At 38.3% G+C, this 24550-nt stretch overlaps 1 protein-coding gene across 2 annotated transcripts in view; it reads right to left on the minus strand.

Annotated features, from left to right (window-relative positions):
* Nucleotides 1-24550, minus strand: part of LOC114457968 (gamma-aminobutyric acid receptor subunit rho-2-like) — a 79559-nt gene that overhangs the window by 35242 nt on the left and 19767 nt on the right. For both annotated transcript variants that reach the window (XM_028440164.1, XM_028440163.1), the window contains one exon: nt 16404-16471. In XM_028440164.1, the coding sequence (XP_028295965.1) occupies nt 16404-16471 (68 nt within the window). The remainder of the gene's footprint in view (nt 1-16403; nt 16472-24550) is intronic.

Consider the following 24550-nt stretch of genomic DNA (forward strand, 5'->3'; position numbering starts at 1 on the left):
TTAGGCATTAAATACATAATATTTCATATTTCATCCTTATCACCTTTATAAGTGCATTGCATTTTTTTTAAACGGTATTGAAACTGATACTGTTGCTGGTCGACCAATTAAAATCCTGGCAAATAATCTATAATATCCAAAATTTTCATAGCTCTAGATATGGCACAAGGAGCATTGATCTTTCTTCTAATAATACTTAAAACTTTTTGGGTGCATTTCATCCAAGGATGTGTCATTTTGTTTTTTTTCCATGTCTTGTTTGGGCAGAATGTTAAAGCCTGCAGTGAAAATGTAGTGCAGGAACTTTGTTCCAAAGTCAACCATGTTGTTTCTTTACTTTACTCTAGCCAATCCAATGCTCCACATAGTTGTGCTGCCCAATAGTATAGTTTCAAATTTGACAGATTGAGGCCACCACATCCTTCACTGCTGGTCAGCTGTGTAAATTTGATTCTGGGCTTCTTTTGTTGCCAGAAATCAGTTTTTGAATTTTTTGAAAAGTGGTAGCTGGGACCCAAATAGGTAGGTACAAAAACAGATATAACAATCTGGGGAGAATATTCATCCTCATGGTTTCGATCCCAAAAAGAGAGGTAATATTCCCCATCTTTGTAAATCTTTTCGAATATGATTGATTAGTTTCCCATAATTTGCATTATACAGCTGAGAATTGTCTGGGGTAATAATAATTCCTAAATATCGAAAACCATTAGGTGATCAATTAAATGTAACACTTCTTAACACAGTTTGGAAGGCCAGATACCCTTTATCATCATAGCTTCTGATTTCTGATTTACCTTACACCCTGAGACAATACTTAAGTCCTTCAAACATTTCAGAAATTCTGATATAGAAGTCAGTGGGTCACTAATGTACAGTATGACATCGTCCGCGTATAATGACAAGACAACTTGTGGGTCCTGATTTTGTGTGATATATCAAAAATTGACAGATCGTTTCTAATTAATTCTGCTAGCGGCTCTATGTTAATAGCGAATAAAGCCCTATTCGCACGGGATTAGTTTTACCTAGGGACCACATGCGATTTGTAATAATCGCATCAAATAGTATCCAAATAAACTGCTGACTGACTATCAACAGTGAGACTGGTGTGAGGAACAATAGATGTTAGAATTTCTACGATGTGCCACTTTTGTAAAAACAATTACAGCTTTTTTGGGGGCAGTAAAATGTTTATTTTGCACGTTATAAATACCGCTAACGGCAGCCGTCAACACACATGGAAGTTGATCATAAGAAATGTGGAGGACCAGTAGATTTATTACACCACATCTGGTTCCACATATGTGCATGTTTTACGTACATCCATTTTTATGTTTTTGATTTATTTATGTATTAATAACGTTTTAATTCACCAGTAATGTGACTTATGCGTTGCTTTTTTTTATGTCCGGACCGGGAGCATTTTATGTCCGCCCAGTCACCAGTTTATCTGGATACTATTTGGACCAAAACACTGTTCGGTGAAGTTGGCAGATATTCACAGATTCAGACTTCCAAGATCAATAACTAAAGAAGATTAAAACATGAAGCTCTCGTCCTAGTTTCCCCATAAATATCCAAATGTCACACAAACAGAACCAGATCTAATTTTAAAACAGAAAAACGCTGCTTGTTTGTTTATTTGTTTTTCGTTTTAAATTAATAATAATAATAATAATAATAATAAAAAAAAACAATCCGTTATTTATATTTTTTCATTTGGTTTACAAAGCGCGGGAGATGTCAGTAAATTTTAGCAAAATCTCAGGCTTCAGTTATCCCGTGCAAATGCGGCACATGAAAAGAAAACGTTAGGGGGTCCGCGTCAAGACTGAGAAGCATTGACCGGCAGGGACCCCCTTGGGCCGTTGATATAATGTTACATCTTATATTATTTAATCCTAACCTTCTAGGCATAAATCCTGTCTGATCAGGGTTGATGAGTTTATTAATAATATTTTGAAGCCTTTTTGCTAGAACAGCACTCAGAATTTTAATATCATTACACATGAAACTTATTGGCCTATAGGAGGCACATTGTGTTGGGTCTTTCCCATCCTTATGTATTATTGAAATTATTGCTTCAGCCCATGTTTTTGGTGGTTCTGTAGTGCTAAGGGCATAATTAAAAACTGTGTAAAAGAGGATAAGTTCTGCCTGCCCCGTGAATCTCATCCGCTCTGGGCACTTTGTTATTTTTTAAGTTCTTTATGATAAATTTTATTTATTCCTGAGTGATAGGTCCCACTAAGGATTTAGCCTCCTTTTTTAAATCAAGTTTAGTAAGATTAATTTTTTGAAGAAACTATTTGAATTTCTCTACTTCATTTGGAATGGTGCTTGGTTCATATAATTGTTAGTAATATTTAGAAAATGCATTGGCTATTGCTTGGAATGTGTCACAATTTTTTTAAATATGGGACAAGTAACTTTTTGGACAATTTGACTCACTTGCATTTTCCTTAGTTGGAAAGCAAGTAATCTACTTGCTTTATTTCCATGCTCATAATATTTTTGATTAGAGAAGTGTAAAGCAGCCTCTGCTTTATAGGTTAATATTATTTCATTCAAGTTTTGTCTAAATTTTTTCAATTCTTGAAAAATAGTATCGTTATTCATTCTTTTGTGAGCCCTTTCTAATTCCCTAATCTGATCTTATAATTGTTTTTGGATCTTCTCATGTTCTTTTTTAAATTTGGAAGAAAGAGCTATGATCTTGCCCCTCAGGACTGCCTTCGCCGCATCCCACAAAGTAGAAGTGGAAATTGCATCTCTATCATTAGTTTCTAAGTAAAATTTGATTTAGTCTTTTATAGATTGAATCCCCTCAGGTTTATTTAAAAGTGACACAATCAGTTTACATAGTTTTAAAGGCTTGTCTTGGTTCACATTTAAAAACATCAATACTGGCCCATGGTCTGAAAGAGTTTGGGATTCAATATGGCAATCCTCCTCTCTGTGGGCCTGTTGTTTAGGGACGCAGACGTCAATCCTAGAGTTGCTCTTATGAACTTTTGAGAAGTGTGTGTAATCTCTAACACTTGGATTTTTATACACGCCATAAACCCCAGCTTCTCTAATATACAGTATTATTCAATGCCTTTGATTTATATAATTTATATTTTTGTTCAAATGGGAATTTTTCCAAATTATTGTTTACAACAGAATTAAAATCCCCTCCCAATATTATTATTCCTTTTGAATTTCCTGTAATAATTTGAGCTATCTCCTAAAAAAAGTGTGGATTATCCTCATTAGGAGCATAAACGTTCATAATTGATAGTGTTATTCCACCAATGGATCCTATAACAATAATCCAACAGCTGCTCTTATCCTTGAGAACTTTCTTCAATAGAAAACTTAACGATTTATGGCACAGTATGGCTATTTATTTTGTAATTTTCATAGGATGCACTAAATATTTGTCCCACCCATTCCCGTTTGACTTTAGCATGTTCTTCCTCATTTAAATTAGTTACTTGTAGGAGCCCAATTGAAAATTTCAACCTTTTTAATTGAGTCAGAACCTTCTTCCTCTTTATAACATGATTTAAGCCATTTATATTGTAACTGATAATTTTGAAAGCAGTCATGGAAATAAAAGTAAAATTAAAGAATGCATCCCTTCTTATTTATCTTGGTACCATTACAAACAATATTAGCAATTAAAATCAGTTTGCCGAGGAACTAAGAACAATAGGAACACAAAACACGTTCTGTAACATTAACTCACTCAGTGCCATTGACGAGATAACTCGTCATTTGCATTTTTTCACGGGGATTACTAGAAAACACCCTGGCGGAGGTCCTTCATCAATATCTAAGCTGTGGGGTGATGTAGTGACCAACTGTGCCCTGAAGATGGCAGCAGTGCACCTTTAGATGAGAGATTAACCACTGATGCTACCCAGCAAAGGAGGAAGAAGCAGGAAAAAAAGGAGATTATGGCGCTACAGAGTGATATTGTGGCGTATCCAGCAGCTCACAACACCATATACTAACACAGAACATGTGTGGACCTGAGTGGATTATTGATAATGTTGTGATCGTGAGATAAAACCATCAACTAACAGGGTGTGGGGTTTGGAGGGGGGTACAAAATACCCCCAGCCTGTGAGCCAGATAGCAAAATAATAGGTGACATGTAGGAGGTAGCAGCACACCTTTGGATGAGAGATCATCCATGCTCATCACAGCTCAGAGGAAGAAAGGAAACGCGTATACGAGACAGAAAATGGCGCTACATACGAGAGTTGACGTTCCCAGCAGCACACAGCAGCGCATACTCGACCAGGGCATGTGTGGAACTCATGGATAGTGTGGCGATGGTGAGATAAAACCATAAAAAAAACAGGGAACGCAGTGACATTCTGCATGTCCGGGAGAAAGAGGAAGTTATATGTGTGCAGACTGATGGGAGAGAAAGTTGGAGGAACGCCAAAATACAGTAAGAAATCCATTCAACTCTGAACCAGATAGATAAATAATAATAATTTTGCCATCAAAAGCCCTGTCAGTGTTTTTTTAAAATGTTTTATATAAGGAAACAATGTTCAGATGTTATAGTTGTCACTAAAACAAAAAAATAGCTTTAAAGTCACTGACAGGGTTTTTTTTCTCAGCTTTTTGCTCTGAAACTGAAGATTTGTGTAAAACTTGCTCTATTCAACAGCTGATTACAAAAGAACGAAACGAGCCAGAAACTAATTTTATTTTTTTGATGAAAGTAGAGGCTTCAATCTTTCAGAATCTGGTGTCAGATTTTAGATAGTCATAGTACAAAATATTCTGTGGGTCTTTAAAATTAGTCAAAATGCTCAAAAACGGCTGGCACTGAGGTGGGTAGAAAATCTGAGAATGGCTGGCACTGAATGAGTTAAGGAACAGTTGTGCCATGTGGTAACACACTCCTGATGTAAAAAGGGCAGGGAGACCTTGCTCCCACAAGACACACAAAATGTGTTAGCAGCAGTCCACAGACTCTAACATCACTGCTTTTGATGCCCAATGGGCTCTATGCACACAGAAACATGACATCATTACTGCTGAAATGTCAGGAAGGCTGTTTACTTCAGGCGATCACCGAATGCTACTACTGTGCTATGCTATAGCGGCCTCACCGCTCGGTTTAGTCAATATTTTCCTTTCATTATCACTTCTTTTAGCTGTTTATCATGTATATTAACGATGTTTGTGATGTTTTGGAAAATGTAAAATGTTTATTATATGTGGATGATACCAGCCTGTACTGCTCAGCAAAGGACCTGAAACAGTGGAAGACGAACTCACAGTCTTAAAAAAACGGTTTGATCCAAACAAACTTTCAATGAATAATGAGTAAAACCAAATACATAATTTTTGGAAATAGAAAAATCAGTGATCATACAACTTTAAAAATTAATGATACAGAAAATGAACGAGTTTCTGCAAATACAGGAGTTACCATTGAGGGAAAACTTGAATGGAAATCACATATAAGTATATTAAAAACAAAATTAGCAAAAACCATTGCTGCAAACGGCAAAATGAAAACTACTTTACAAAAAATCTCTTCTACTACTATTTAACTCCTTCATTGTTCCTCACCTAAATTATGGCTTGGAAATATGGGGAAACAACTACAAATCCAATACTCATCCTATTTTCCTACTAGAAAAAAGGCAATAACAATTATCACTAAAGCAGATTTCTATGCACCAACAAACCCTATTTTGTAGAACTAAAGTTATTGAAAATAAATGATCTTGTTGACCTTGACACATTATATATCACATAATAATCTTCTCCCTCCTCACATCCAGGAGCTTTTTGAACACAGGAAAAGTCAGTATAACCTCAGAGGAACCGGCGTTTTCAAAAAGTAAAAGCGAGAACAAATAGAACAAAACAGATGTATTTCTGTAAGAGGTTTTAATCTGTGGAATGACTTGAAAGATCAAATAAAACAGTCACAGCTTTCAAAAGGATGTAAAAAATCTACTATAATTAAAAAGTATATAAGCTCAGGATGACTTAAGTTACAACTAATGAAAAGACTTTAATAGATCCATAACAGGTTAAATAAATTAAATGATGGCATGATTTAGTTTAAAAATAAAAATAACATAAAATTAAATTTAATTTATGTTATACCTATTCTAAATACATGTGTATTTCTCTTCTGTTGGACACTTGAAATTGTTTATTATAAATCTTGTGTTTTGTCTCGTGGAAGTTTGTAAACAGGGTTCGGCTTAATACGTATTAACTTCAGCCTGTTTCATGGAATGAAATGACCGAATAAAAACTACACTACTACTTGTTGTATTTTTTACTATTTGTGTCTCCCCTTAAGTTTAATACGACATGTAAATTAAAAGAAAATGGTTTGATCTCAATAAATTATCATTAAACCTAAATAAAACAAATTTTATGTTATTTGGAAATCAGAAAAAAAATATATAGATGTAAAAGCAAATATAGGCAATCTTAACATAATAAAAGTGAACAAAGTAAAATATTTGGGTGTGATCTTGGTAGTGTTGTGTTCAAGACCGCACTATCCGAGACCAAGACTTGCCCGAGACCAGCATGCACCGAGACCAAGACAAGACCAAGACTTTCGGGAGCCGAGACCGAGTCAAGACCAAGACCGAGACAAACCGAGACCAAGACCAAGACCAAGACCATAAACATTTTTTTTTTCAATTTAAATAAATAAATAAATAAATAAAATTATGGCAAGGTTCAACAGTTAAATAACATCTCTCTTTAATTTTAGTTTATTTTAAATACATTTGACGGACAAAAAAAAAGGTACCTGCAAAAAATTAACTAAAATATTAAAACTACTACTGCTACTGATACATTCACAATTATTCTACATATTTGAAAACAAGATTTTTATGTCAGCTGAATGTACAGCAAGTGTTTAAAAGCATTTCTGCCAAGAAATAATGATTCTTTATTCTGATTCTTTCAGTTGTTCAGGTTGAACAGGTCACAGATTTCACAAGATAAGATTTTAGTTTGAAAAAGCCTTTACACAGGTTATTTTTATTAATTCACTTAGTTGATATAGTTTAATTTGGTTGCTGTAATATAACTGGATATTCAATTCACAAAGATTTCCAACTGTAACTGTAAAAGTGAAAATTTCTGAAATAAAACTAAAAACAAGTTGTCAGCAGTGTAAAAAACATAGATCTACAGGTAGATGTGAAACTAAATAAAACAAACTCAAACCCTGGAAAAGTCATGTAACAAATTAATCAATAGTTATTATATATATATATATATATATATATATATATATATATAATTATTATTATTCTGGATACAGTGGAAACAGAAACTATAAAAAATAATTATATTTTGAACCTGTTTATATTGTGGGGAACATATTATATACATACATGTAATTGGAGTCTAAAGTCACAAAAAAACCACCACTTTAAAAATATTTAATATTATTTGAGTGCAACTCTGCGGCGATGACGCGCTGGTGACGACATAAACCAAGATGGCGGCGGCCCGGACTACAGCCGACATTATGTAATAAAGCCTTAAAAGACATGGATATAATGAAAAGAGTGGATGGACAGATGCATAAACATGCAGACTTTCACACGGACACACACGGACTTATTAAACACACACGAACTTATTAAACACACACGGACTTATTAAACACACACGGACCTCAGTAAACACGGTAAACAGAACAGACCACCGCTCGGCTGGCACTAGGACCCAGAGGCAGAGTAAGTGCGTCCCCTATCCAGCATTCACAGACTGTAATATCATCAGTTTATCATTTTACCAGTTGTTAGAGCTACTGTCTTTACCAGGGAGATAATATTTATTACTGGTGATTGTTTTCAGGAGTTTTACTGGGATTTTTACCGGTGATTAGTTCATTTCTCCCTTGCGCTCCGCGGTCCAAACTGACACCATAGCCACACATGTGTGAGTGTCACACACGTCACTCAGTCACATTAAGGAAGGTTGTGGTCATTATACGGGGTGGATTAAATAATGACTAAAGGATTGTTTTATCCCGTTCTTCTCCGTGTTATTATCACATTATAAATTTTTTTAAAAATAGCAGGAATTAGTGCTGGTCTCGAACGGTCTTGACGGAAAATCCCGAGTCCGGGCAGCCCGAGTCCAAGACAAGACCGAGTCAAAATGCTTCAGAGTCCGAGACAAGACCAAGACCTTTAAAATTTGGTCTCGAGACCAAGACCGGTCTTGACCACCACAACACTAGATCTTGGACCACGGGATCTGCTGGAAGTCACACATTAAATACATTAAAGGGAAGTTGGCGAGGAGTATTGCTGTCCTGGGCAAAAAAGAGCCATTAGACAGATACATAACACAGGATACAGAGAAAACACACGGATTATTTTTAAAAACACCAGATTTAAAACTCCCAGATCTCATCCAACACAAAACTGTCCAAATGATTTATAAAACAAGTAAAGGTACACTTCCAAAAGGATTACAGAAAAGATTTTTAGAGAGAGAAGGGGAATATAATTTAAGAAGAAAACTACATCCAATCTGCTAGAACAACATTGAAAAAGGTGAGTATAACAATAGCAGGGGTTAAATTATGGAACTGCAAAAGGATGAAATAAAACAAAGCAGCAACATAAACCAGTTTAAAAAGCTTTTTAAATCATATATCGTTAGTAAGTATGAAAAAGAAGAGCAACAATTTTACCTAGGACAGCAATAATATATTATACAGTAGGTATAACAATATAATAAAATATATTAATACTTAAACAAAATAAAAGGCTTTTATTAATTTATATATTGCCACTCTAAATTTAATTGAAGAAATTTGTGCCGTAAATGTGAAACAGTTTAATATTATTATGTACATGTCATGTACATTCATGTGTATGTATGTGTATACATATGTATATATGTTTGATGAGTGTATAAACTGTATATAAATAAAACTTGTGCAGAATACATATTGAATGTATATTGAGAAAAGAGTAACATAAGAAAAATATTTTTTGTGTGTGATATGTAGAGAACCTTGTTTTGTTTAGTTGTGATGGGGTAGGTATATACACCCTTTCGGTGGATGAATTGGACAATTGAGTGTTTGTTCTGTACTTTTTTTTTGTTTGTGAAGACCACCAAAATAAAATGACAATTCTGTAAGTAAACAAAGCTTTGTCTTTAAAAACGCAAGGACAGCAATTCAAGCCACCACTGCTGTGTGCGACTCTGCACCTCCTATTGTATCCCTCGTAACTTTTCATTCAAGTTGAAGATGATATATGATGTTTAGCCAACTGTTAAATTTACTGTTAAGTGTCTTTAAATAGGTCCATGTTTTTTTATTTTCCAGGCTACCTGTGAGCAGCTGTACACTGTGGGATGTTGTGACCGTGAGTCACCACATTGATGAGAAATAGTGCTTCATTCAGTAAAATAAATATATACATACAGTATATATATATATATATATATATATATATATATATATATATATATATATATGGATTTACAATAAATTGGTCACAAGTTAATACGAGCTCATAGCGTCTGTTTTGCTGAATACAATACATACGTGTGCTGTGAATAAACCTGGATAGCTGAAATTATAAGGTGTTGGACACTCGTAGGACATATAATAGATCAATAAAAGTGAGCAGGATAAAATTCTATGTGTAAGACATGTATTCTGCATGATGTTCAAGTGTGTTTATGTCATTTCACTTGCTTAACTTTTACCACCGAGCGAGGCACACCAACTGCACACAACCAATGCGGAGCAGCAGCCCCCCGCCAAAGGCGCAGAACCCACCCACCTGCCAGCTCGCAAATAGCAGGACAGACCTACCAAGCGGCCGATACTGACCTCAACCACCGGAACAGCTAGAGCCGCCCCCCCAGCAAAGAGCACCATCACAGAGTGCCAAGCAACCCCGCCCCAACCCCGGCACAGAGGCCAGCACCCCCCAGCGCGCCCACCCCCCACCTCAGCGCGGCAGGCCACCCCAGACCTACACTCCGCGAGGCGCGCCCCCAAGGCAACCAGGAGACGAGACAAGCACCAAGCCCCACCCGTAGGGAAGGGGCACCCCCACGCTCCACCAAGCCGGCACCGCCCTTAGAGACCCCGCAAAGAGAGCCCCCAGCAACACCCCCCCACACCCCCCCAGAGACCCACCGCCCCACCACACCCGACCGCACCCTCCCGATCCCAACACGGCGGCCCAGCAATCAACAGAGGGGCCCAGCCCCCACAACACAATCACTTATTAACACACAATTAAACAGTTGTACAACGTAAGTAAAAGCTACCCGGCATTGATGAGGGCAGCTTAGCACCCTGGTCCTCTTTGACCACATCTGCCTTTGTTGCAGCAGCAACTTAAGCTATAACACTGGTACTTCCACATTCAGAACGCCGCGACTGGAAATATCATTGCATCCTTACGCCAAACACGGAATTGATGTGTGCATATAGACCATTCAAGGGTTAAGGAAAGGATTTACACTCACAACAATTATTTATTTATTCATTTTTTGATAATTTTTATATTGTCATGCCTGCATGTCCTTGTCTCTTAAATTGTATGTCACTTACTTCACTGGACCCATTGTTTGCGGGGGGCTTCACCTCCTTACTCAGTCATCTTCAGATTAATTCACAGAATTTATGATGTGTCTGATTTTCCTGGGGGTCAGCGCCTGTCCATTCCTGTCCCGCTCCTCTACCTCGACAGGTACCCCCAGGTCCCTCAGAGTAAATTGAGTCTCCAAAAGAGAGGGGAAGGTTTCGACTCCTGTATCCAAGAACACCTTTAGTTGAGCTGGGTATGGTGATTGTTCCTTGATGTTACGCTCCTTGAGTTTTTTTTATTCTTTTCCTTTGCACCTCGGGGGAGTAGTCTTAATCAAAGTAGACTCTTTTTCCCTTAAACATCACGATTCGCTGCTCCATGCTTGTTTTAGCACCACTTGTTTCACATTAAAATCGAAGAAGCGAACTATTATGGATCTCGGTGGCGTAGTTGGCTTTGGCTTTGAGGTAACAGCTCTGTGAGCCCTCTTAATGCGAAAAACCATGTCATCGGGCAGCTTTAGAGTTTGCTTGAGAAAGTCCATGACAAACGGTATCATCTTTCTTCCTTCTAAATCTTCATAAATTTTGTATAATCTAATGTTGTTTCGGCGCATCGCATTTTCCAACTTGTCTTGTTTTGCAGTTAGCATAGCTTCTTTTTGGAGCAGGTAAGCTAGCGCTCTTTCATGCCATGTGCCTCAGTCCTCGCAGCTACTCACTCTGGTTTCAGCCGTGGTCAGCCTCTCCTCCAGCATGTTGATCATTTTCTTAATTTCTCCAATTGAGGATTCCATTCGCGTTCAAGACTCCATCGAGTCTCGCTGTGTGTTTCCAGATTCTTGTCAGAACTTGCGGAGTTCCGCAAGCATTAGCATTTTGGTCCCGTTGTCATTTTGAGCTAAGCTAGCATCCAGTGTTAAGTGCTTTTGAACAGTTTTTGAGTCGTCACCTTTCACCATCTTGTCTCTTCTTCCCGGTTTTTGTGAGGCACTCATTATCTCTTCTTATTACGTATTGCTTTCATGAGTGAAGTTTTGGCATTATAGCAAGCAGTTACATTGGTCGCAGCGCTCCTTCCGAACGTCTTTACTCAAGCCTGCAGGAAGCGAACGTCCATTTTTAGATTTTTTAAACTGATTCAGAATCAGCATAGCAATATGGATTTCCTCCAAGGTTTATCTTTGGTTAAAACTTTGTAAGAATCCATTAAGCGGCAGTTTGAATAGATTCTTTCTGGGAGTCAACTTCTAGGGTAATATAATGTTTCACCTTCTCAGGGTGCTGCACCTATTTCAGGTTTAGGAGCGCGCAGCACTCGAACAAGAGTAACTAAACCCCAAACTCCACTTTTTTCTGCTGAATAGTATGTATTTGGGTCTGCAGTAGTGCTATTGATTGATCCTGGTCCAACTTTTAACATCTTAGTAAAAGTATTTTGAACGCCGGCTTTTACAATTGAATTTTGCTATTGGCTGAGACAAATTATGACGCGTCATTGTGACCATCATGTGTTACCAACTGTCACTGTTGGCCCCGTTTCTCCTGTAAAAGCTGGGAGGAGGGAGGAGGGTTTCCTCCTATCACAGCCCTCAGTGGGCATTGATTGACGTTGAAATGCGGAACTCCATGCTTCGAGCATGCTCTGTGCATTCCTATGGAATGTTTTTGACTCTGTGCTTCTATAAAGAGTATATTCTGCTTTAATCAGAGTCTGCTTTAATCCGTCTGTCTCTGCCTGTGCGCGAATGTGCTTGTACTTCTCACTGCTGTATATGTGTGTTCCTGGTTTCTGCGTCTGTCTGAGGCCGTGGTTGTGATGCTCATGGTGGGAGTAGAGCAGAGGCTGTTTGTGAGTAATATAGTGTCTGTGGGGCTGTGTGCTTATGCTTGTGGGCTGTGTATTGTATTTAGTTGTTGTGAAGACGGCGCTCTGTTAATGCAGCACTGTGTGCTGTGACTGGCCGTGTCTTACTGCATCAAGAGTAACGCCCATAATCAAGGCGTTTTTTAAATTTCCCCCCTAATGACAAGTCAGCAGACAGCAGGGTTTTAGTTACTCTTTAAGCAGACGGGAAAATGCGTGTGAAGGTAGATTTGAGTGGGAACGCCCACATTTTAGGGCCGCTCCATCCAAAGTATGTAACTTGGACAAAGGTTTGCAGTGACCGACTTAAGTGCAGGGGCAGAATAGCTCGCAGCCAGAAACAGCAGCGCTGCATGGCTTTTCTGACTTACACACATGGGAGAATTTAGCTCTATATTTTTAGCATCTAAAATCTGCATTTACAGCAATACAGCCTTAGGCTTGTGTTAATGATGGAACTTCACTCAGTCGCTCATCAGAATAATGACTAACGTTGGGTATCAGGCTGCAGACAATGGGCACATCAGCACCAGAGCTAATCCTGGATCTGAGTCCTTAACTCTATAAATTCCAGTGATTCAATGATTCATTAACCATTAAGCACATGAGTTTTGATGACTATATTATAAAAACTTTAGAGCTTCATTTCAGACTTTTAGGACTCTCTGGCAGGATTCAGAATTTATTCTGTGACTGTAGAAAGCCAATGGACTGTGGCCTAAAGTCTCACAGAATGAGGAAGTGATGCCTGAGCTGGTGAGGGAAATTCATCAAATATAACGACATTATAAAAGTCCTGCTCCACAGTTCCTTCCCATGTCTACATAATAACACTGCTTGGATTCTGTGGCCTGTGACTGCAGCCTCGTACAATGACAAAATGTCATTAGGAACACCCGGCATCAGGAATCATTTCATCTTCCCTCCTGCTGTCACAAAAACAGTGAAATACACACAACCCTAGGAACCAAATGAAGTGTAATCCCTTGGTCGTCCTTGCAAACAGACGCTCACACAAAGTCAGACCAAATGTTTTGGTTCTAATTGATGGTTCCAGAACAGAAGGTGGATTTAATTACATTACTCAACACTGGACTCACTCTGGCTTTTGGAAGCAGTGAGCTTTCATAAAGAGCTCTGGTGATCCAACTGAAAACAGCCTAGAGGACGCTGACTAAAAGCAAAGGCTGCAGATCTCGCAGATTCCCAAAGTTAGACTGAGGAGATGAATTTCCTCATCTTCAGGCTGGTAATGAACACTTTAGTTTGGCTCATTAGCTGCTCTATCTGAGGAGATTCCTCTCTATCAGTGGAAGCAGCATTTACTAAGCTGTTAAAACAGGGAACACCAAAAGAGTGGTTTCATCTCTTCCTACCAAATAACAGGAGACTGACAGCTGCAGATGAACCACTAATAAATCTTTAACTAGAGCTTAGTCATAATCCACACTGGGACAGGCCAATGTCTATGGGCAAACATGTGTAATCAACAGTATATTTGAATAATGATGCACTGAGATGCATATAACTCTAATACAAAGCAATGCTGCAGGAATAAAGAATATTTAACTCAAGAAAAGACTTGCAGTAGAAACAAATCCAGCTTCTGCTTTCCTACACTCATCACGTATGAAAAAACGTGCTTCCTTAAAGTGATTTTCTGGAGGATGAAAAGAGGAGAGAAATTTCAAAAGCAAACGTCTCAATGTTCCTCCATGAACAGCTACACTTCCTCCCCCAGCCTCTGCCAGTCTATCAGAAGCTTCGCCTCTACTTTTGTGCACGCGCATAACGACGATCTATGTTCTGATCGTCTTTAACACACCAACACACGTGTAGTATTGTTTTTCACAAATAAAACACTTATAGTAGTAGTAGTTTGAACAAAACATGTTTATTACCTGTCCATGAGAAATGTCGCCAAATCAGGATCCGTTCGGAATCCTTTTAAAAGCCGCAAGTCGCAGTAGACCACAGTAAAAGACTAGTTAGGCATTTTTTTTGCATTTCAAAAGAATGATACATACAAATTTCTCAGAAACTCCAGATATGAGCTTTAATGTCATATTTACTGAGGAATATCAGCGCTAAAGCCTGTTGAAGGAACATTAATGACAGGAAGGGTATTCGTTTGCACTAAGGGTACATTTTGTGGTGAAAGACAGTGAGCATGTTTTTACATTACTGGTGTCTTTTAACTAATATGTGACATTTGTGCCCCACAAGCAGACCCTCAGACTTATTTATCAGCTAAGGTGATGCACCATTACATTAAAACATCACATGAGGACATGTTTCCCTTGTGCTGACACTGAATGGTAAATATCACACAGTGGGTTTTTGACTATACTCAGTGTTACTTCATTTCCAATGTGTTGATGATGTTTTCTCAAACTAGTCAACACTCAACAGCACAAATTGCTCTGCATCAGGGGTCACCAACACAGGCACCAGGTAGCCCGCATGGATGATGTGAGGTGCCCTCAGCAGCTCCAGTCACCAATCAGCTCAATCTAAAATCTGATTTACTTTCCAAGATTCAAACTCACAAAGATAAATAGTATATGACAGATGATGTAGTTAGTACTTAGTGAAGTTAAATAAAGTTTTAGCATTAAATAAACCATTCACCACCATTTATTTTCACTGAAACATTGTGACAAAAGTTTTTAAATGTTGCAGATCTAGTGTATGGTCAGTGGTATATTATATATAATAATTTAAGTTACTGCTAGCCTTCCCTATTATCTTACCCTCTAATTAAAGTGAATTTGTGAAAATGTAGTATTTAGGAAGTATTTTTCTGACCATACAGTATGAAGTAGCTCACAGTTTCAGAAAGGTTGGTGCCCCCTGCTCTGCAGAGCTCGACTGGTGTAAAAACAATAGTTTCAGCTCTGAGATTCCTTAGTGAATATGACAAGAAGTCTATCAGGAAGAACTTAGAGGTGAGATACACACAGTGATGGCTCAATGTCAATATGATATTATTAACAATTTTACTTTATTTTGTAAGTAAGTATTTTTGTATTCACAAAGTGCTTTTCACAGACAAAAATCACAAAGTGCTCTACAAAACGTAGGTGAATTAAAACAACAGGAGCAACAACATGAAATGAAAAACAAAAGAAAAAAAATCCATTAAGCAAAAGTAACCAAACTTTTTTGAAAAGCGTAGTCTTCAAATGCTTTTTCAAAGAGTTCGTAGGGACTGGTGCAAGTCATTGCTAGGTCTCCCCAATTTCTAAAATTAGTTTTGGGGATCTTTAGGAGACCCTGGCCTGACGATCAAAGGGTGATCAGGCCAGGGTAATGTGTCTGAAGTGTAGGGGCACAACAAATCAGTGATATACTGGGGGGTCTGACCATGCAACGCACGGAAAGTCAGGACTAAAATTTTAAACTTGATGCAAAATTTGACTGGAAGCCAATGAAGACTTAATAGAATGGGAGTAATGTGGGCTGTTCTGGGTGCACCGGATTGTACAGAATGGCAGCAGCATTCTGTACAATCTGAAGTCTGTTTAGAGTCCACTTGTTGAAACAAGTAAAAACAGAATTACAATAATCAATGTGAGATGAACGCGTGGATGGATCAAGATCCAATTTCCACAACAAATTCCTCATTTTAGAGATATTTCTCAGTTTTTGGTCAGTTGACGACAGTGACCCTCCAAAGACATGGAGTGATCAAACACAATCCCAAGGTTTCTGAGGCTGGATTTCACAGATGAGCCCAGATCACCAAGGGAGTTCTTAATCAGAGGGATCTTTTTATCAGGAGCGATGATCAGAGTTTCCTATTTTGGGTCAATATAATACAGTAGTAATAGAGACAAAACACGTTTGTTTTGTTTTTATTATTGAATGAAGTATACATTATATTATAAATACACTGGAAATTGAATTTATTTGACAACCATGTGAAGCTTGTGTTAGGATATTTCCTTCACTTACCATGTCTACCTCTGAGATGCTGTCTAAACTCTCCACCTGCACGTCCACGCCAACAGGAACAGCAGGACCTGCAGAGCAACAAACAACTGTCAGTTGTTTTCCAACACAACCGATGGAGAGATTTTATAACCAATTTATGAATTCAGTTTGTTCTGTCAAACACCTACTTTTACACTATTTTTCAGTTTTAGATTCTGTCCATATCTTTATCAGATCTTGTAAGTTATCTGGAACATTAATCGTGATTCTGGTACCATGATCATTCACACTTTAAAGGCTCAGAAAAAATGTCTATCCCCATTAATAATGATACAGTAGGTCCAAATGTATGGAAACCACCCTTTCTTGAAAAAATTGTGATGAAATGCACAATCAGATGTGGATTAAACTCGGTGGAGTAAATGTGGAACCACCCCAACAAATCTGAGTCGTGTTTCATAAATATCAGTCAATTCCAAACCTAAATATGAATTTTTTAAGTTTTGCCAATGATGAGAGATAGGAATTTTTGGAAATTTGAAACAGAATCAGCATTTTGATCTGGATTCCCTCAAGAATTTAATGAAATCTTCCATGGCGTAAGTCAGTCTTTGGCTGAAAAACAGGTCAAAATCCATTGAGTAGTTTTGACATAATCCTTGTAGACAAACAGACAAATAAATGCTGGTAAAAAAAATAAATAAATATTACCTCCTTGGTGGAGGGAATTACTGAAGCTAAGATTAATAATATATACTGTATGAGGCAACACAACACACTGAATATTTCATTTTCCATAGGAATCCTCATTCAAAAGAGAAAAAGAGTTGGTTAGGGCAGTGTTGAAACCGACATTCAGAAAGATGACAGAATTGTACCATCACCCAGTTATTCCTGTGTTTACCTCTGACATCATTTTCAATGAGGATTTAGGTTCAATGCTCTGAAACTAAAAGGGAGAAAGATGGTGTGGACTGAATTATTTTTGAAAATCAGAATCAGAAGTACTTTATTAACCACAGGGGGAAATGACTGCTCAGAAAAATATTACAAATAAAAAGACTAAACACTAAACAAATAAAGAAAGAGACAGAAAAACATACATAACTGAGTAAGACTCTTAATTAAATAAGGATTAAATACAAGTGTATGCATTACAGTAATAAAAAATACAATATATAATCAATAATATAGATAATTATAATATACTTATAATATTAAAATAGTTAATAATAATACAAATATTCAAATATAATACAGATAAATACATTAATAAAAGCTGTGAGGTTACAGAGATGAATTGTAAAGTTTGATCACCACAGGCAGGAATGATTTCCTGTGGCGTTCTGTGGAGCACCGTGGTGGGATCAGCCTGGTGCTGAAGGTGCTCCTGTGACTGACCAGCACATCATGGAGTGGGTGGGTCGCATTGACCAAGATGGCCTTAAACTTAGACAGAGTCTCTGTCATCACTGTCAGAAAGTCCAGTTTAATCCCCACAAAGTGGATGAGTCTTTTGAGTCTGTTGGCGTCTGCGACCCTCAGTCTGCTCCCCCAGCAAACAACATATAGAGCATGCATCCTCAGCATTTTTCTGCAGATGTTGAAGGACTGTGTCCCCCTGAGTTCTTCTCAGGACCACCACTGTGTCCACTGTTACCGTGTGTTCACACGGGCTTTCAACCATTAATAATAGAATTATGCCACAGTCCTCACAAAAACTAAAAAAACTAAAACATTTCATGTTTTCTTAAATCCTGAAAGGACTTTTTTCTAAGCTGCTCCTTTGTGCATGATTCAGATTCCAGAAGAGCGTGAGCCAAGTCTTTTATTATGTTTACAAAAGGTAAAAGTGATTATGTACCGTGTGACAATGCTTTTGAAGGAAGAGAAACAGACAAACAGGTGATTTTCCTTTTTCAGACATTATGACTAACAATTGAGTCTTCCGTTGCTGAAAAAGAAAATATCCTTTTAGAAATGTAATTTTTCATGCAGTTTAAACTGAGGTCCTATAAGGTCTAGTTCACAACCAAAAACTCTTTCTTAGTGATTATTACCACGTCCTTAAGACCTAAACCATAAGATAAGATAATTAAGCTCATTTGGAAAGGGAAAAAAAATTCAGCGGTATACATACAAACATATTATATGACCTTTTTAACTCAATAGGAAAATGAAAAAAAATTAAAAATGAAAAAAGAATAATAAAAAGAAACAATTACATAGACAACTTCTTTATATTTAAAGTGCAAAAAAGAACCACTGCAAATAGACACTCTAAAATTAGAATCATATCATGACACTGTTCAAAAGATTATTCCTATCTGTGCATGAGCTTTGCAGGACAAGTTTTTTAAAACATCAATCTAGAGCAGTCTACACAGATTTAAGATATGTTATTTTTCAACATGGAGCATGTCTACATTTTCTGGCAGCAATAGAAACCTGCAGTTGAAAAAGACATGCTTGCTTGGGAAAGATGTAGCAGGAATGGAAAAGTTCTGCTTCACACCACCCACTCCATACCATTGACAGTAGATCTGATGTTTTAATATTGCAATATAATGTCCCCCCTTCATAAAATATGACACAGCCTCGGAGCAGAGAACCATTTCTAAGACCTAAAGCTACATCTTCTCAAGCATTGACAGTACATTTGTCACTGGTTGGTGCAATGTTGGAGGAGAGTAGGAAGGAGGCAGGAGTATTGCTCATAAGCCCAGTTCATTTATTACAAAAACAAAATAAAAAAAGTACAAAACAATGATAAATCATAGAGAAAAACTTGACTGGTGACCTACAAAAACACAACAGACCACGAGCAGGGACACAATGACAATGACCAACAAACACACAGTGACTCCTATAAGTGAGGGAGCTAATTATGAAGGAGGAAAAATATTAGATTTTACATTTTTCACCAATGAACTGGTCAAACTAATTTTTACAATAGACACAATGAAATATTTGGTCATAATTATGACAATAGAAAAAGAGTGAGGAGAGCTGGAGGGAGATTATTATCATTTGAGGAAAGAGCAATAAATGAATGAAAATGAGTCCCGAACTATTGCTTAAAAACACACAACACGTAAGGTTTTCTCAACCTTCTTCTCGCTTCTTTTAATTTAACAGCTCCAAGGACAGATGACAAGAGTAATATAATAGTTCATTCACAAGCTAAGTTTAGAGTAATATATTTTTCACGAGGTCAATTCACAAGCAACGTTTAGTAGTCTAAGCCCACACACAGGTGATTAGAGGAAGAGGTTTGTGTTCCTGCATGGAGGGTATTTCATCAAACCCAGCTCAGGGTTAAGTACAGGTTTAACCTGAGAGTCCGGCTCCATTAAGCCGGGTTCTAACTGGAACGGCGGTTTCATCAACGAGAAAACACCTTGGTTACCATAGTAACACAGTCCTTGGGTCAAACCTGCCCCTGACCAGGTTTAAGCAGCAGGCTTGGCTTAAGCTGCAGACGCACTCTCATGAAACCACGTTGTCACTATTAAAGAACTCATTTAGTGATGCTTTAAAACACTCAATAAAGATCTACAAAAGCAAAAGCAGTCAAAGACTTCTGTTATACTTTTTTTTTTAAATACCGCTTTTAAAAGGAAATTAAACAGAATATCATGGTAAATGTTTTAATATGATTTTAAATCCCTACAAATGACGATAGAATCATTGTCTTATGTTTAATGTGTACTGTATTTTTAACGAGATATTAGTCTCCATGTGTTTAAAGCATCAGTAATAATATGTCTATACAAGGATACATGCGTATCCATCGCCTCCGTTTATCACATGGTATAAATATGTCCATTCATTGATCAGAGATTGATAATGAGAAAGCTGTGGATTTACACAGAGGGAGGGGCTTCAGGGACAGTCAGAGAGCAGAGCACTAAGGCTCCCAATGACAAAGATACACTATTGCTTTTCAGGATGTGTGTGCAAGGCACGCACATCCTGTGCACAGCTCACATTCACCTGCAGCGTCTACAGTGTTGGATGTGACATCCAACAACATCCAACAGCACCGCTGCTGCTCCCGCTGTTCATTTAGTGCTGAATTCAACAAACTATTCATTAAACACTCACAAGTCTCATAAATTACATATTATTTAATTATGAGTTACATCATCTCTTTTATTAAACGCTGACAGGTGTTAAAAAACTTGTCAAACGCACACGATCAGTGTGTGATCACATGCTTCAGTTGTTTGCTATGATAGATTGACTAAATAACACCTTCTTTAACCCTTTACTACTTTTAAAATGTTCAAACCACAGTCGACCCTTTTTTTTTCAACGTCTTAGTCATTTTTTTTCACTGCTCAGTAACAGATGACGTCACTTGGTTCCTTTTGGCATCTCATTCATCGTAAAAGCTGCAGCGCATGCGCCGTCACTCTCTAATCAATAAATCTGTGATCGATCTTGTGGGTCTTATGAAGACGTGCACTTAAGCTAAACACTGTCAGCTCGCTCAGCTCGGCTGAGGCGCTCCAAGCTGAGAAGACTTTAATGGAATGATTAAAGCCAGCATGGTCAGAGACGGCTTAGCTGAGCCAGGTTTAAACCATAAGCCTGGCTCTACTGAGAACACTTTGATGAATCACCCCCCATGTCTGTCTGTGTCTGTCTCTAACTCTATATCTTCATAACTGGACCCTGCTTGGTATCCAGAGGTGTCACAAGCATGATCATATATCACATGGAACTTCTCCATGACCAACCCCTCTATGACCTTCAGGTCGAGTGAACATTTGTGTGCAAACCAAACGTGAAGTTTCAGGGCCTTTCAGACACACATTAAAAAATACAGAAATAATCATTTTAGACACACATTACTGAACTTACATCATGGCCTCGCTTTACAAAAATATACTTTAATTTATTCTTCAAGTGCACAAAAAACTGAAACAACCAACTTATATCATGACACCAGTTTGGACATCATGTTTTTTACACCAAACTGATACCCAGGAATAAAAGTGACAAAGAATGTTCGGTTTGTTCGTATTCTTTATTTATAATTGTAATTTTTCACCGATCACTGACGCTGAAGTCCCAGTGTGACATCAGCAGAGGAATCTGCATCTTACAAGCGATACGTCCAAATCGATACGTTCAGCCTCAGATGCGAGTGAATTTGAGCATGAGAGGCAGATAGACATTGTGTTTGAAGGAATCGTTCAGCCTTATCAATATGAACGCAATATGATGAGGAAGTAGACAACTCCACAGCCCACTGTCTGTGTTCAAGCAGTAGGAAAAGGCAGAATGAAAAATACTGATTTTTCACAACACCTTTCTGAGACTATAGGTGTTGTGATAAGTTCTGTACCCGATTATGAAGGTAGATATGTTGCAAAATGGGAGAACTTGTAAAATGTGATGTGAGCTTGTGTATAAAAAATCCACACGCACTGCATGAGTTTTGCAACACATTTTGCGAGACGTCTGTTGCAGAACAGATTTATACTGTAGCGGTTTCACGCAAGAAAAGTAGTTTGTGCATCTGTAGCAACAGATATGAGAAGAAAAAAACGTAGAGTTGTGGTTCTACATGATAATTGATACAACTAATTCAAAAACATGCAAGTAAATGTTGGATCACAAGTTTGCAGCTTTATTTTATTTGTGTAAATATCAGTCTACACATTTGTGAATATTATTTCTGCGACTTCACATTCAGATCACGCATGTGTGTGTGTGTGTGATTTTCTTTGGGTTGAAATGTTAACTCAACAGGTTCACATATTCCTATCATTTGTGACATGAAATTTATTTTTCATGTCTGTGGATTTTTTTATACACAAGCTCACATCACATTCTACAAGCTCTCCAAAATTGTTGGTAGAAGTCTTACAATGAGCTGCTACACAATATGAAGACATCTTTAAGAGTAGCTGGTGTAATGATGATTATGATGATTCTTTCTAAATCTGTACATGTGTTGTTAAATGTGAGCTTTCAGTTCTGCAGTGAAACTGAAGGAAGCGTTGCACGATCCTCCTTGTTGTGTCACATCCCAAAATGGTCATTTTGCAAAAAGCAAACCAAAAATGCTCGAAAAGCAACATTAAAATGCAAAATTTCAGGTTAGTATGGATATAATAATCTAAAATATTTTGTGAATGTGTTTTTGCATTTAGCATCAACATAAAAAATTGTGCTTTAAGCCTTTAATGATTCATTAGATGTTTTTCAAATAATACTCAGATTTTTCCTGCTGTTTCTTACCAAACTATGATCAATATGTGCAAAAAAAATCCCTCCTCATAGCTTCTAGATTCTAAAGGTAAGTTCTACCTTATCCCAGAAGGAAGTTTAAATGCTACTTGAAAGAACAAAGCAGGTTTTCCAATGGCAGCATTTTCCCAAGTGTCAGTGTGTGTGTGTGTGTGTGTGTGTGTGTGCTGTTTGGCTGATTGAGAGGATTAGATTTAAGGCCAGTTAAGGCTTTGATACACTGTGCGATTTTTTCAATCGTTGCACTCAGCTCCAGCTCAAACTGTGCGACTCAGGTGCAAAGTCCGAATGTGCGCAGCTCACGATTCATGTTCTCACACTGTACAGACCAACACTGACAAGTTCTGACTCCTCGTACTGTACGTCCATACATGACACGTCGGGTGCTTGTTTCCGGAAATGCAACGTACAAATTAGAAGTAGAAGAACACTGAAGCGTCACCATTAAAACAGACGAAGAAGAAAAACCCGGAAGTGGAGAGACGCTCGCAAATCTCAGCAAAAAGAGCTTTAAACAAGAAAAGACGGCGACTGGATGGACAGACGTGGGCAGTATAGTCCATCAATTTTACAGCGGTCCTACGGTGTTTGCGCATGCGCAGTGTGAGAGTTTACGGTAAGCCAGTCTGTGGCACTGCTTCAACTGTAAGACACCCTCACGAGGAGCGACTGGATTTCAAACATGTTTGAAATCCTTACGACCTACGATTGCTGATCGGGAGCTGGTCGTGAGGTGTTGATCGCTTCTCGTGACACCATGTATTCTACACGATGCACGACACACGATCTAGCAGAAACTCGCACGATACCACAAAATAGTCGCACGAGTCAAAAATTGGCTCAAAATGGGCCAAAAATCGCACAGAGTATGCCTGCCTTTAGGGATTTACAGGGATCTGGAAAAGTATCCCAGTGGCCCTATCATCAATAGCAAAACAAATTTACACACCCATCTGTCATGTGTATATTAAAGTGAGCCAGGCTGCTGTGACTGTGGTTAATCTGTGCAGCAGTCTGTGGCCAGCCTTATGTAAGCGCAGCCACAGCCCAGCGCTACCTGGAAGCTGGGGTATTAACTCGTGCGCGGTAACAGCTGTCGGCAGCGTCTCCTCCCTACCAGGGTTCACATCATCACACACACGTCACGTGCACAGCTCAGTGGAGCCTGACCTCCCGCTGACATGGCTTCCTGCTGGACACAAAACCAGCAGACACCTGCGGAGCAAAAACTCTGAGCAGCAGGGATGGTCTGCAGCTGTGCAGCAGGAGACCACAGCCGGAGCCCAATCGCAGGAAGCTGCCTCAGACGCCACAAAAGGAAGGATAGGACCGTTTCTGCACTGAAAATGAAAAACTGGGTCTGATGTTTAAAGGGTACCTGTAGTGAAGTTTTAGTCAGGTAACTTTCTTTGAAAGTCCTTGTTGAGCGCCAGGAGGACAGACAACATGATTGCCATTTTGCTACATTTAGATGCTGGTAGTGTTTGCCCGAGTCCAGCAAGACCCAACGGGCAAGGTCGGGTTCAGCCTTAAATTCTATTGTTCTAGACTGACTCGGGCACTGCGTGATAATTGTGCGGTCATGTTGATGCGTTTCAATTAACACGAGAGAGAGATGTGCAAATGGATGCTGAGGAGGAGAATCTATGGCTGCACTCTGTAAAACAAACAAATTATGTTGAAGAACGCAAAAACAACTTATTCTAGATAAAAAAAAACTTCATGTCACATCGGGTCGAACATGGCTGCACAAAGGTATACACAAAGGTAGCCTTTAAGGCTGCATGAAGAGATTTGCACACTCAACAGTGTTCAAAACCAGATCTCGCTTTTTTATTTGGAGTCATCATCCCTGAACGTTTCACGTCTGCTGTCCCTGTTCACCCTCAGTAGCACCTTCGTGT

This window comes from Gouania willdenowi, chromosome 24, assembly GCF_900634775.1.
Source record: "Gouania willdenowi chromosome 24, fGouWil2.1, whole genome shotgun sequence".
In the NCBI taxonomy this organism is placed as follows: domain Eukaryota; kingdom Metazoa; phylum Chordata; class Actinopteri; order Blenniiformes; family Gobiesocidae; genus Gouania; species Gouania willdenowi.